The sequence below is a fragment of the Silene latifolia genome, chromosome 7 (genome assembly GCF_048544455.1).
Source record: "Silene latifolia isolate original U9 population chromosome 7, ASM4854445v1, whole genome shotgun sequence".
NCBI lineage: Eukaryota > Viridiplantae > Streptophyta > Magnoliopsida > Caryophyllales > Caryophyllaceae > Silene > Silene latifolia.
The window spans coordinates 126740894-126756884 of NC_133532.1; the positions used below are offsets into that span (position 1 = coordinate 126740894).

The 15991-nt window shown below is 38.5% G+C and overlaps 1 protein-coding gene across 1 annotated transcript; it reads left to right on the plus strand.

Annotated features, from left to right (window-relative positions):
* The first annotated feature begins 5027 nt into the window (after nucleotides 1–5027).
* Nucleotides 5028–10018, plus strand: LOC141593048 (uncharacterized). The gene is made up of 3 exons (XM_074413997.1): nucleotides 5028–5363; nucleotides 6356–6524; nucleotides 7051–10018. Exons 1-3 carry the CDS (start codon nucleotides 5250–5252, stop codon nucleotides 9693–9695), a joined length of 2928 nt encoding a protein of 975 aa, XP_074270098.1. The 5' UTR covers nucleotides 5028–5249; the 3' UTR covers nucleotides 9696–10018.
* The last annotated feature ends 5973 nt before the right edge of the window (nucleotides 10019–15991 follow it).

Below are 15991 nucleotides of genomic sequence, written 5' to 3' on the forward strand. Positions count from 1 at the left end.
ATCGCGTACCATCACACTCAAATGTCTTATGATGCTTCTCCAAAATTTATGTGGTTGCTTTATCTAACTCAAGGAACCGTCTGTAGAATTTACGGACATTTTTCTTCCGGGACCCTGAAATCTCGAAAACCGTGTATTATACACTTAAATTTGAGCCGTTTAGCCTGAAATCGAACAGGTTGATTCCAGAAATGAGCTCGGACGCGTGATTGAAAAACAGGGAGAAAAAGAAACAGGTTCCGGTACGACCTTCCGAACGGCTGAAATTGAAGTGTATAATACACGGTTTTTCGGGATTCCGGGGTCCCGGAATAAAATTCTACGGTAATCACATAGAAAATTCCTCGGGTCAGATAAAGCGGCCACGCAAAGTTTGAGCACCAACGGATGACATTTGGGGGTGCCGGTGTGCCACAAACCAGCATTTGCCGAAACTCGGATTATCGTGAAAAATGTGTTAAAGCTCGTTATTTGAGGCTGAAATCGAACAGGTTGATTCCTGAAATCAAACAGGTTGATTCCTGAAATTAGTTCGGAAGCGTGATTGAAAAAAAGGGAGAAAAAGAAACAGGTTCCGGTACGACCTTCCGAACGGATGAAATTGAAGTGTATAATACACGGTTTTTCGGCATTCTGGTGTCCCGGAATAAAATTCTCCGGAAATCACATAGAAAGTTCCTCGGGTAAGATAAAGCGGCCACGCAAAGTTTAAGCACCAACGAAAGACATTTGGGGTTGCCGGTGTGTCATAAACCAGCATTCGCCGAAACTTGGATTATCGTGAAAAATGTGTTAAAGCTCGTTATTTGAGGCTGAAATCGAACAGGTTGATTACTGAAATCGATCATGTTGATTCCTGAAATGAGCTCGGACACGTGATTGAAAAACAGGGAGAAAAAGAAACAGGTTCCGGTACGACCTTCCGAACAGCTGAAATTGAAGTGTATAATACACGGTTTTTCGGTATTCCGGTGTCCCGGAATAAAATTCTCCGGAAATCACATAGAAAGTTTCTCAGGTAAAATAAAGCGGCCACGCAAAGTTTAAGCACCAACGGAAGACATTTGGTGGTGCCGGTGTGTCCCAAACCAGCATTCACCGAAACTCGAATTATCGTGAAAAATGTGTTAAAGGTCGTTATTTGAGGCTGAAATCGAACAGGTTGATTCCTGAAATCGAACAGGTTGATTCCTGAAATGAGCTCGGACGCGTGATTGAAAAACAGGGAGAAAAAAAAGCAGGTTCCGGTACAACCTTCCGAACGGCTGAAATTGAAGTGTATAATACACGGTTTTTCGGGATTCCGGGGTCCCTGAATAAAATTCTCCGAAAATCACATAGAAAGTTCCTCGGGACAGATAAAGCGGCCACGCAAAGTTTGAGCACCAACGAAAGACATTTGTGGGTGCCGGTGTGCCACAAACCAGCATTCGCTGAAACTCGGATTATCGTAAAAAATGTGTTAAAGCTCGTTATTTAAGGCTGAAATCGAACAGGTTGATTCCTTTAATCGAACAGGTTGATTCCTGAAATCGAACAGGTTGATTCCTGAAATGAGCTCGGACGCGTGATTGAAAAACAGAGAGAAAAAGAAACAGGTTCCGGTACGACTTTCCGAACGGTTGAAATTGAAGTGTATATATACACTGTTTTTCGGGATTCCGGGGTCCCGGAATAAAATTCTCCGGAAATCACATAGAAAGTTCCTTGGGTCAGATAAAGCAGCCACGCAAAGTTTGAGCACCAACGGAAGACATTTGTCGGTGCCGGTGTGCCACAAACCAGCATTCGCCAAAACTCGGATTATCGTGAAAAATGTGTTAAAGCTCGTTATTTGAGGTGAAATCGAACAAAGTTGATTCTGAAATCGAACAAGTTGATTCCTGAAATGAGCTCGGACGCATGATTGAAAAACAGGGAGAAAAAGAAACAGGTTCCGGTACGACCTTCCGAACGGCTCAAATTGAAGTGTATAATACACGGTTTTTCGGGATTCCGGGGTCCCGGAATAAAATTCTTCGGAAATCACATAGAAAGTACCTCGGGTCAGATAAAACGGCCACGCAAAGTTTGAGCACCAACGGAAGATATTTGGCGGTGCCGGTGTGCCACAAACCAGCATTCGCCAAAACTCGGATTATCGTGAAAAATGTGTTAAAGCTCGTTATTTGAGGCTGAAATCGAACAGGTTGATTCCTGAAATCGAACAAGTTGATTCCTGAAATGAGCTCGGACGCGTGATTGAAAAACAGGGAGAAACAGAAACAGGTTCCGGTACGACCTTCCGAACGGCTGAAATTGAAGTGTATAATACACGGTAATTCGGAATTCCGGGGTCCCGAAATAAAATTCTCCGGAAATCACATAGAAAGTTCCTCGGGTAAGATAAAGCGGCCACACAAAGTTTAAGCACCAACGGAAGACATTTGCGAGTGCCAGTGTGCCACAAACTAGTATTCGCCGAAACTCGGATTATCGTGAAAAATGTGTTAAAGCTCGTTATTTGAGGCTGAAATCGAACAGGTTGATTTTTGAAATCGAACAGGTTGATTCCCGAAATGAGCTCGGACGCGTGATTGAAAAACAGGGAGAAAAAGAAACATGTTCCGGTACGATCTTCCGAACGGCTGAAATTGAATTGTATAATACACGGTATTTCGGGATTCCGGGGTCCCGGAATAAAATTCTCCGAAAATCACATAGAAAGTTCCTCGGGATAGATAAAGCGGCCATGCAAAGTTTGAGCACCAACGGAAGTTTTGGGTGTGCTATGAGAGTGCCTTGGAAGCACAAAGACACAAGCAGTCCAAATTGAACAGTGACAACAAACACTCAGAAATCCCACGGAAAACAAAGTCAAACCTTGAAGTCCATGCTTCTGAAATGTACTCGCACAACATTTTCAAAGACTTCCAAACAGAATTGGTTGCAGCTTTGTCTGATTGCCGTTTTAAAGATGTGGAGAAGATTGATGAGACAAAAATATATATTCTAACAGACTTGCAGATGCCAAATAAGTCATGGAACGTAGCATATTCACCAGATAACATGGAGATTACTTGTTCTTGTTCTATGTCTCAGAGAATGGGCTTGTTGTGCAGGCACTGCCTTTGGATTCTACACAACCAAGATTTTCGTAGAAAATACCGTAACAAAGTACATAACGCAAAGATGGACAAAAGCCGCAATGAGTAAGCCTGTCTTTGACAAAGATGGCAAAGCGATAGATGTCTCTCAAAAGTTTTTCGAGGAAAAGTTTGAGTCGAGCTGCCGTGGCAAGAGGTTTATTCTTGTGTCAGCGTAGCTGAGTGTGATGATAACGACATGAAGCTTTTGATTGAAAAACTGAGAGATATTAGATTCGTACCGGGTGATGTTTCTTTTCCTCCCAGTTTTTCTACCACGTGTCTATGGTCACTTCATGAGTTACCGTCTTCGATTTCAAACCTAAATAACAAGTATTTATCTATTTTTATGGAGTACCTGATTTTCGTCTCAGACTCGTTTATCGCGTACCGGCACCTTCAAATGTCCTCATTTGCTTCTAAAAATTTGTATTGCAGCTTTATCTGACCCGAGCAACCGTCAGTATGATTTACAGACATTTTTATTTCGGGACCAAGAAATGCCGAAAACCGTATATTATACACTTAAATTTGAGATGTTTGTGAGGTCGTACCGGGCCATGTTTCTTTTCCTCTCAGTTTCTCTACCACATGTCTGGGGTCACTTCATGAGTTGCTGTATTCGATTTAAAATCTAAATAATAAGTATTCATCTATTTTGAAGTAATAACTGATCTTCATCCGAGAATTGTTTATCGCGTACCGTCACCCTCAAATGTCCTATGTTGTTTTTCAAAATTAGAGGCATTTTTGTTCCCGGATCCTGAAAAACGTGTATTATGCACTTAAATTAGAGTCATTTTGGAGATCGTAACTACCACCTTTATTTTCCTACCAATTTTTCTACCACGTATCTGGAGTCAGTTCATAAGTTAACGTATTCGATTTTTAGCTTAAATAAGAAGTATTTATCTATTTTTAAGGAGTACAACATTGTCGTCTAAAACGCGTTTATCGCGTACCGATACCCTCAAATGTCCTCTGTTGCTTTTCAGAATTTGTGTGACTGTTTTATCTGACCCGACGAAGTGTTCGTTTGACTTACAAACATTTTTGTTCCGGGACCGGAAATCCCGAAAACGGTGTATTATGCACTTAAATTTGAGTTTTTTGGGAGGTCGTACCTGGTCATGTTTTTTTTGCCTCCCGGTTTTTCTACCACGTGTCTGGGGCCACTTCATGAGTTACCGTATTCGATGTCTACCCTAAATAAGAAGTATTTATCTATTTTTTAGGAGTACCTGGTTTTTGTTTGAAACTCGTTTATCACGTACCGGCACTCTCAAATGTTCTCTGTTGCTTCTCAAAATTTGTGTGGCTGCTTTATCTGATCCGAGGATCTGTCCATGTGATTTACATACATTTTTGTTCCGGGTCCTCGAAATCCCGAAAACCGTGTATTACACACTTAAATTTGAGCCGTTGGGAGATCATTTCGGGTCATGTTTATTTTCCTCCCAATTTTTCTACCACGTGTCTAAGGTCGCTTCATGAGTTTCCGTATTCGATTTTCAACCCTAAATAAGAAGTATTCATTTATTTTTAAGGAGTACCTAATTATCGTTTGAAACTCGTTTATGGCGTACCGACAACCTTTCCATATAAGCAGGAATAGAAGCATTGTTATTAATGATAAACCAATCAACATATAAAACAAATAAACCCCTATAGAGTTAACCCTTGCCCACACAATCCCTATAAACAGGAGTAGAACTTTGTCAGCCTCAAAAACAAGTTTCACTCCAACTTTGTTTAATAAAGCACCAGACACGAGATTTAAACGCAAGATAGAAACATACAAAACATTATTAAGAACAAAATGAAAATACGTTCTTATAAGATTCTATTATAAAATCGTCTTATAAAAACATATTTGGGCTCTAGTAAATTACCAAGCACTATAGTGAGTAGTGACAATTCCCAAGCCCATATAAACTATTTCAATTTTCAAGTCCTACTTCTAAATTGAAAAGTAAACAAAACCAAGGCAACATAAACCAATGTAAGAAAAAAAAAACCATTACTAATACTAGATCTTGTAGAAAATAGATTTGATTGTAATTTTATAATACTAAAGTCAATAATTTTGATTGATATATAAAAGAAATTAATTGAAGATTAAAGATGTTGGAGAAGATGGGATTACCAGAAAAACCCTCATTAAGGGGTAATAATTGGGTTATTGATGCTTCTCATTGTCAATCCTGTTCATCTCAATTCACCTTCCTTAATCGAAAGGTTCAATCTTTACCCTTTTTTTTGTATTCAATTCAGCATTTAATCATCTGGGTAGTTATTTAATTTCGTTGATTTTACTTGGGTGATCAATTAATTAGCTTTTTTTCATTTAGTGACGGTTCTAAAGGATGATTCATGTCGGACGACCCCAAATCATTTTGAATTAAGGCTTTGATGTTGTTGTTTGTGTTAATTGGAATTTTATGATGCAGCGTGTTTTTAGGGTTATGTTTTGCTGCAATTGTGGGTTTCTGCATATAATTAATTTGATTATTTGATTATGTGATCTGTGATGTGTATAAAGTATAGTAGATTAACTTCAGTTAATAGTGAATTATTGATTGTTATTGTTTCTGAGCAAGTTTTAGGTGGGATGGTCTGATACTCTGATAGTAAGCCTGGCTGCATTAAGTTTTGGATTAATGACGAGTGAGTCTTGTATGAGACGGTTTCACATGTGAGATCAGACCAGTTTTTTATGCATGCCTCATCTAAATTAAGGGGTAGCACCAGCAGTGATGCTGGAAAGCCTGGCTGCATTAAGTTTCGGATTAATGACGAGTGAGTCTTGTATGAGACGGTTTCACATGTGAGATCAGACCAGTTTTTTATGCATGCCTCATCTAATTTAAGGGGTACCGCCAGCAGTGATGCTGGAACCAGAATTTTAGTTTTGGGGGACTTGTAATAAAAAAAATGTCGAAAATTAGAACTGAGCATTTCAAATATTTCATCGTCCCCTGGGGCGAGTACCCTACTAGCGGCCCTTAGTTCCGGCACTAGGTAGTGGGATTGTATCAAGTGTGAAGCTGTCTCATAGAAATTTCTGGGTTGTGCCAAATGCGGGCTTGTGTGTGGTATGGTACTGGTATTGGATTGATTATCAGTGGGTAAAGTGCGTTATTCTTGTAAATGATGTGTTTAGTTGCCAGTTGAGTTTCACTTAAGTCGTCGTTTGGAGAAGTTAGTTATATTGGGTTTGTTGATTCCAGCATCATTGCCGACGATGTGGAGGCTTGTTTTGCAATACCTGCACTCAACATAGAATGGTGTTGCGAGGGCAAGGTGATTCCCCTGTTCGTATTTGTGAACCTTGTAAGAAGATAGAAGAGGCTGCGCGATTTGAGCTGCGTTATGGACACAAAAACCGTGCTGCAAAAGGTACCTCCTATTATATTTGAGTCTTTTGGTTTTAATATTTTTTGCTATTAGTTTCACTGGTACTTTGCGTCTTATAGAGTAATTTTTTTAACTAAATGTACTGTTATATTCACGAGAGTTTTCTGTTGGACGCTTAATAGAACGGTTATAGCTAAGCTTAGTACAAGGTATTGTAGCATGTAGTTGCATTCAGCCCTCAGTTTTTTGTAATAGGACTCGCGATTTAGGCAACCGCTTTGTTATAAGCAAATAATGCGTTGGATAGGTAACTGATACCCTATATTGGTTCATTAAGTCTTGTATGGTAAATGGCTTGGACTCACATGTAAGACCGTCTCATACGAGTTTTTGTGCTCACCAAATCATTATGTTTCAAAACTGCAAATAAATAAATAACGGAAGCTGAAAACGTAATTGGATATTGATGCTCATGGTTTCTCACTAGAGTTCTGTAGTTGTGTATATAGTACTATAATGTGAGGGTTTGAACCCTATTATTTCAGCTGATGTTATGGAATCTGACCAGGGAGCTCAAAATCCGCCTCACGGAGTGTGGATGAGACTCTAAATCAAATCTTGGCAAAGGATGGAAAAGAATCTGGTAAAAATGGTGCGAGCCTGGATGAAGAAGATGCAAGTCTAGTTGGAACCGCATCCAATGATAAAGAAATGGGTTCTTTCACTCCTGAAGAGTTGCGCGAACAAGCCGTTGAGGAGAAGAAAAGGCATAAAACTCTGAAGGGGGAAGGGAAATCAGCGGAAGCTCTTAAAGCCTTTAAAAAGGCGAAGGAGTTAGAGCGACAAGCTGCAGCTCTGGAACTGCAATTAAGGAAAAGTAAAAGGAAGGCTTTGGCTTCAACCAGCTCAACTGATGCTCTGAGTAAGGAAGATGTATCTCCTGATATTGCCAAAAAAGAAAATTCGATCCCTCGTAAGGTTAAAGAAAAAGATGACCTAACTGCAGAACTCATGCAACTTGGATGGTCCGATCGGGATATAAACGATATTGATAAGAAACCTGCTACAATGAGCTTAGAAGGTGAGCTTCTCAGTTTGATTGGACATAATTCTGCGAAGGCTACTCATAGTAAAGAGTCATCTGGGTTAGACAAGTCTCAAGTAATCGCACTGAAGAAAAAGGCTTTGGCGCTAAAACGGGAGGGGAAGCTTGTCGAGGCCAAGGAGGAACTTAAAAAGGCCAAGATTTTAGAGAAGCAAATTGAGGAACAAGAGTTCTTGGCTGACGCTGATGAGTCTGACGATGAGTTATCCGCTCTAATGCGTGGCCTGGATAATGATGACAAAAAGGGTTTTTCAACTGGATTTGATCTGGATGTTGGGTTTGACTTGAACAAATTCTCGGATTTTGGTGGGGATCTTGGTTTTGGTGGGAACTTTGATGTCACTGATGATGATTTGCATGATCCAGAGATGGCTGCAACCCTGCAATCATTAGGTTGGTATGAGGAGTTTGATCAAGCTGACGACATTGCTCCTGAAGATTCTTCTGTAAATAAGGAAGCACTTGAAGATGAGATCCTCAAGTTGAAGAAGGAAGCATTAACTCAGAAACGATCCGGTAACCTGGCTGAGGCAATGTCACTGCTAAAAAAGGCCAAAGCACTCGAAAAGGATCTGGAAACGCTGGATTCTGTCAACACGGTGGAACCCGACTCTACTGTTTCTCAACGTAAAACAGACAGAAAATCAGCTCCTAAGAGCAAAATAACGATTCAAAAGGAACTTTTGGCTTTGAAAAGGAAGGCGCTTGCTTTGAAAAGAGAAGGGAAATTAGAAGAAGCTGACGAGGAACTGAAAAAAGGGAAAATTCTCGAGCAACAGCTTGAGGAGATTGATAATCCTTCAAATGTTAGTTATACAGCATCAGAACCTATAGCAATTGACTTCGATTTATCTTCCATTCTCGCCCCTGTGGAGGAAGATGTAGATTTAACAGATCAAGATGTGGATGATCCGTCCTATCTTTCGGTCCTGCAAAACTTGGGCTGGCAGGATGAAGACAATGTAATGCCTTCCGTCCAAGTGCCTGACCCGTCCATCCAGGCTTCTGTGGAAAGTAGGGATAAAACTCCTGCTAGAAAACGACAAAGAAGTAAAGCTGAAATTCAAAGAGAACTTTTAGGGTTGAAGAGAAAAGCCCTTGCTCTTAGACGCCAAGGTCAGGAGACGGAGGCTGACGAACTGCTTGCAACGGCTAAGACGTTGGAGGAAGAGTTATCCGAATGTGAAGCACCAAAGCAAGATCAACTAATTGACTTTTCTGAGAGTAAAGTTGAGGAGGAAGTCGTAACTCTACCTGAAATGACTGCGACTATTGACAAAGGAAGTCACGAAACTCCTCTTAAAAGAACAGCTGAAGTAAGTAGCGGTTCTGAAAAACGGCAGGTGGTACATGAGAATACTCCTAATTCTGACCATTCATCGGATGTTTCTCCGGATAACCAAAAAAGCCCAGTCCAGCAAGAGATTCTTTCTCATAAAAGGAAAGCCCTAATGCTTAAAAGGGAAGGGAAATTGGCTGAAGCGCGAGATGAACTCAGAAAAGCAAAGTTATTGGAGAAAAACCTACAGGAAGAAAAACCCGAGAATTTGACCATGGAAGTCACTTATTCCACTGTATCTTCTACAGTAAAGGAGGAGCAAAGTCCTCCACAAGTGACCACAAAACCCATGTCTAGTAGCGACCGATTTAAGCTTCAGCGGGAGTGTCTTACTCACAAACGGAATGCTATGAAGCTACGAAGAGAAGGTAGGACCGATGAAGCTGATGCCGAACTTGAATTGGCCAAGAAACTAGAATCCCAGCTAGAAGAAGCTAGTCCGACCCCTGCCACATCAGCTGGAGGAACAGCTGACATGGCGGGTGTCGAGGATTTGTTTGATCCTCAGCTTTTATCCGCCTTACAAGCAATTGGGTTGCAAGATGCTACTCCCGTCGTCTCCAATGCCCTACCAAAACAAGAGGTATCAGCCTCAAGTTCTAGTAAGAATAATGTTTCCAGTCAAGAGCGGCTTCAACTCGAAGCTCAGATCAAGGCTGAGAAAATGAAAGCGGTTAACTTAAAACGCTCTGGAAAACAAGCGGAAGCACTAGCTGCTCTTCGTCATGCCAAACAAATGGCAAAGAAGCTTGATTCACTGCCGTTGTAATACACTGTATTTTTGAGATTCTTGAAGGTGAATGCGAGAAATGTTTTCGATTTCTCAACAACCTAACGATTGTGCTTGAACGGTGGTTAGTCCTGTGTACTACCGTTGAATGCATATAACCAGGTATAATATGAAATGAGACCGTTGTATATCCATACAACGGTCACATATAGGTTTTTGCACTGCTTGAATTTGATGTAAAGCTCGATTCTTATGCATGATCATCCAAGGTATAATGCGAGTATCTCGGTGTTCTGTAAAGACTTTGGTTTATTCAGATTGTAACTTGTGTAACTGTTATTATAATGCCAATTCATGGATTTTTTTTTTTTTTTTTTTTTTTTTGTAGAGGGGAACTCTCAATCGAACAATCTTTACTAGAATACACATTGTTTAGACTTCTGTGAAACTCCGACTGAATTAACATCGTCTCTCGATTTCATTGCGTTGTAAACTCTATATCGACCATCTTTTGTTTGTTAAATATGTAAATGGTTCTTTTAACAATTTGTTCGATTGAGAGTTTACAACTTCTCATGTGGGGTAGATAAGACAAAGGCAGAATGCCTAGGGAATAACAATTTGTTTTGTCTTATCTACCCATATGGGTATTACTTATCCGTCGCAAACTTGTGACGGATATGTCTATCACAAGAGAGACTTATTGATTTCCAAGAATATCTGTCAAGATTCCCAACTGTCGATTGAGTGTCTTGCTGTGGAATCGACTCCATAAAATCACATTACAAAAAGCAACAGTAATCGATTGAGTGTCTTGTATACTCCCTCCCATCCAAACCAAAGGTTATAAGAAAGGGAGGAAGATTAGATTTGAAATTCCTTGTTTGGATAGAAAATGAGTGTGGAGGGAAATGGAGGGGGAGAGATATGGAGGCAGGGACGAAGCTAGGGTTGAATTCTAACCCGGGCCGAAACGTTTAATAAATGTCGTCTTACTGGAATGGAAACCACTATAGTAGAAAGCTAGCATAAACCAATAATTTTTGTTACTAAAATAATTATAGAAACTAATAAAACTTTTGCTACAACAATTACAAGTCGTAATTCAACATCTTTAAACAAGAACAAATAAGATTTTTAGAAATTAACTAATGGTTAAACCAATAATAATTATGATAATTGGAGTTGTTGATTAGCACCCATCAATGTCCAAGATAGCTACAAAAAGTTTTTTATATTTTTGGTTTGAAATATCAAACAAATATTATATTCATACGTCAATAATTGTTATCTGCGAGTATTGGAAATAGGAATTTCCTACAATTTGAATGGCTAGATACAAAATTGGAATTAATATGGAAATGAATTGTAAATATAGCATTAAATATGGTAGCATATCAATACTATATATTAATTTCAGAAACCAAGGGACTTCCATATAATTAAAGAAAGTTATACAAATTAATTATACTATATAGTTTTAAATCACTAGCACCGTGTGATGGACTTGATAAAGGGACCTCAATGTAAATATTATAAGTTTTAGTTAAAAGTATAATATAAAGATGTGTTGATGAAAAATATTTATGGAAACTACATAAAATTAAAGTAATTAAATTTAGAAAACACAATAATATAGTGATTTTCCTTAAAATTAACATGTCCCACTTATGGAATTAATTAGTATCATCATAGAATTATAAATTAAATTAAATGTAGTAAAAGTAATAGTAGCAGTAACGAGATTAATAAAATTAAACGGTATTAATGTGGGAGTAGTGACAGTTATAATAATGACAATGGGAGAGTGAATGTAATGTAACGAATGTAGTGAAAGTAACGGTGGTAACAATGAGAAAAAGTATGAACAATTAAATAACCAATCGACTCAAGGAAATATTTTATTTATTTAAATATAAGCTGGATAAAATTAACGGGAATAATGAAATTAATAAAAAAAAAATAGAGGAATTAGTAAAGGAAACAATAGTAGCCACGGGAGTAGTGAACGTAATGATATTAACAAAAAATGTTTTAATCTCATTATAGACGGCATATCCGTCTATAACTAAAAATGGGTCAAATACAATATCACATCCCTAATAGGACAAGCAACAAAGTGGGGTGATTGGGGCCAAAAATATCACCACTTTCAAACTATTTGACCCGTCTTTAGCTATAAACGGATATATTCGTCTATAGCAAGACTAGCCGATAATATTAATAGTGGGGTAGTGAACGTGTCTCATAATTTGAAAATAAATTTTACATTTCATCATAATTACAAAAAAACGCCTTAAAAAATATATTACTAATAGTAAACGTGTGAGTTAGACAACTCCAACATAGTTTATTTCATTGAAAATAAAATTTAACGGTAAATAGAGGTAGCCCGTGCGAAGCCGGGCACCAAACCTAGTTTATGGCATATTGCATTTCTATTCAAGCATAATTAAGACTAAAATATGCTCTGATTATGGAATTAATACACTATTAATATTAATACCCTAATATTTATTGAACTTTTAAAAATATCACATGCACACAATTTTTTTCAATCTCGCCCGGGTCATGGCCCGTTGGGCCAGGCTTTACCTTCGTCTCTGTATGGAGGGATTCAATTTCCCTCCTCTAAGCCTAACCAAAATCTCTCCGCAGTAGGTAAGATTTGGAGGAAAATCGTATCCAAAAAGATATGGAATCAACAATAATCTGTATTTAAGTGACGTGGCTGCTTTGGGACGTCAGATGCAACCTTGAAGCGTATAATGCTCAGGTAGCTGCTGATGCAGATATCTATAATCCTTTTGACAGTGTCGTGGCTGCTCTATGCACTCTGACTCTCTGACTCAGTGAACAGTTCATGTACTTTGGTCGGCTCTCATTTGGAGTAAAAAAAGCTTCTACCACTTGACTCACAAAATCTCATTGAAGACGGGCGATATCCGACACAAGCTTGCGACGGATACCATTTTCTCTCACAAAATACTCATTGAGAGGTGAGTGCGAAGCACATGGAGGTGCCCCACCTTGTCCCCTTTCCCTTTTTGTAAGAGGTCTTCAGCTTGTGACGAAATTAGCCCATCACAAGCAAGACGCTTTGCACTTGACTAACTCTTGTCTTTATAAAGCCTCTTTTATTAGTAAGTTATCATCTTCAATCAGTCCCGATCAATTGTTATCATCTCTTTTCTAGACGCTATTCATAAAGAATGAGAATCCTTAAAATAATTTATAATCATGAGCAAGGGCGACCATAATCGGAAAAAAATATACTACATAACTTGTATAACGAATACAATGACTTATTACATAATAACTTAAAATATTGAGAGGAAAAAAATGAGAATATGTATGTAATGGGATTTGAATCGGGGGAATAGGTGGAAAACCAAAGCCTTTACAGTTGAACCACAAGCTATTTATTCTACATTTTGCGGATACCATTTACTTATCTACTATTCAACCATATTTGGAGTAGGTAACAAAAACTCGTCTTTTTAAATCAAACTTTTTTTTTTTTTTTTTTTTTTTTTTTTTTATGTTTGGGGAAGCGGCCGTCATCCCTTGCTACAAGGTGGATCTGCCCCTGATCATGAGGGATCTTGTTTGATTTACAATAAGAATATCAAAGTTTTATATTTTTAAACTTAACGCAAGTACAAATATTCACGAAATGAAATGAGCATCAACAAGCGTGCAAAAAAACAAATGATCAATTAACTGGGACGAAGAGAGTACTTCATAACGTAAGTACCGAATTGTGCTGTGTGACTACTGACTAGTAGAGCTGGCAAGTCTAACCCGATCTGAGTGAGCGACCCAAACCTGAGCAAACCCGAACCGACAGAACCCGGGAATATTGCAACCCGAAATTGACCTGACCCGTAACCCGACATGACCCGATCATCAGTGTCCCGAACCCGATCCAGACCCGGCCCCATATTGACCCGACCCGATACTGACACGATTAAATTGATGACCCAACAATTATTAAGCTTAATATTGATCAAATGAAAATAATTTTGTGTTTAGATTGATATATTTGACTTAATAATAAAATAATTAAACCAAATAATGGTTAAAAACTAAATTTAATGGTTAAAAATTGAAGTAATGTGATAAAGTAACCGGACTCGATAATGACCCGACCCAAACTCGACCCGTCCCGATACATCATTTAGCCCAAAATGACCTGACCCGATAACCCGAATCCAAACCCAACCCGAAAGGGTTAGTTGACCCGATATGACCCGATCCGACAGACCCGATTGGCGATTACCACCCCTATGCGTGGTGCCTCGATCACAGCATCAAATGATGTTGGGTGGGATACTTTAGTAGGCTAGGTGACCCTAGCAACATGTGATTATTTCAGGACTAGACAAACTTGGTACTGTTGATGAATATTTTTTGAGAGATCCGTCCAAGAGGGTAGTGATGAATTGTTTACGAGGCCGAAAATTGATTGTTGGATGCGCCCTACCCTTAAAATCGAAACAAGAGAAAAAAAGGTATGGCCAAATTATTGCCAGAGTGGTGGCCGAGAGGGCTGTCACTAAATCTTCAGTAAGTGGATTATACATCTGATGTACTACATCAGATGTTATAGTTTTTGAGTATTAATATAAAAATTTTGAGTTTTATTCTAAAATTTTTGAGTTTTATTTTAAAGTTTTTGAGTTTATTTACTTAAACTTTAATCTCAAAAAGTTACATTATAACTCAAAAAATTACATATAAGCTAAAAAAAAATTGATTTTTGACATTATAAAACTAAAATGTAATTTATACTCTATAATACTCGAAAAAATACACAAAAACTCAAAAAGTCATTAAATATGATGTAGTACATGTACAATCCTTTTTCTCCTAAATCTTTTGGTTGAGATGGTTTTTTGATATGATCTTAGAGCTAAAACTTTAAATCTCATCACCTTCACTTCTTTAAGTGGAATATTAGCTAGCCTCAGATATAAAGAGGTCTGTCGTTGCATCCACACTTCAATCCCAAAAGGCATTCATGTGAGGGGGTGTTAAGAGTATAAAATCGATCTTAGAGACTTCAACCATGACAACCGTGTGATAAGTAGATGACAACCGTATGATAAGTAGTGGTTCATAAGCTGGGTTTCTCGAGAAAGATGTCAAGTGAGGGGTGGCCAAATTTCGGTAGTGGGCGAAAGGGTTATGGACTTTAAGCCCTGTTCTTTTGGACTGAAACTTATAGGATCTGAACTGAACTGAACTAAACTTATAAGATCTGAACTGAACTGAACTTATAGGATCTGAACTGAACTTATAGAATCTGATCTGAACTGAACTTAACTTATGAGATCTGAAGTGAACTTAAATTAAGTGACTTTAAGTCCAAAAGAACAGGGTCTTATGGCCATTATTTGAGTGTATGTTTTACGCAATTTTCGAGGTGGTGGCAGCGGAACAAGGGTTGTAGCCTTGTAGGTATAGGCTGAGCGAAATTCAGTTTTGGGTGGGTGGTATAACTTCAGACCTAGAATCTACTTTTAGGGCATTAACCTTTATCAAGAGCACGAGACTCTGATACCATGACAGAATTATAAAACGTTACAATAAATCTGGAATTGCATGAAAAATTGTGAAAAAGAGATACCTATTTTATATAACCCTTTATATAAGAGTACAAGATACAAATCTAGAAAGTTAGATTCCTAAACTAATCATAATGTAGTACAACTCATAAGATAGAGTTTTGACTAGTACTAGTCCGCTAACAGGGGATTATTGTGGCAATCAAGGGAGGAAATAAGGGAGGCAAAGGTCTCGTGAACAGCCATATAGAAATTGTATTTTTAGCGGCCTATTTTCCGTCTTTGGGATGATCTAGGGAGTGCTAAGGTGCGTTTCCGTCTTTAAGAGAGAAGAGTTTTCACCAATCGCACCAATCAACTTTGGTTTAAAGTATTCGTAATGTACTAACGAAGGCTAAGATATTCACCTGTTGATGAAGTTCAGTGCGTGAACGAACACAAAGGTAGCTCGACTCAGAGTGCACGAGAACACGTTCATACAATGATCTCAGACCAATGGGAGTGTCTCAGTGAGTCGTGCCAGTCTTCTCAATTTTCGGCACACTTCAAAGAGGCCGTTCTCAATTTAGCAAGGATGGTCTTGGTGATGTATGACTACAGCGAAAGCCATCGACTTCCAAGCCTAGAGAAACACATGAAGTCATTGCTAATTAGTGAGCAAACAACAGTCACCTAAAATCAAAAATCAATCTTTCTCTGCCAGTAATTTTTCAATGCACGTATGTAATAGAACCGTATGTTTCTATAAAATAGTACACGTTTGTC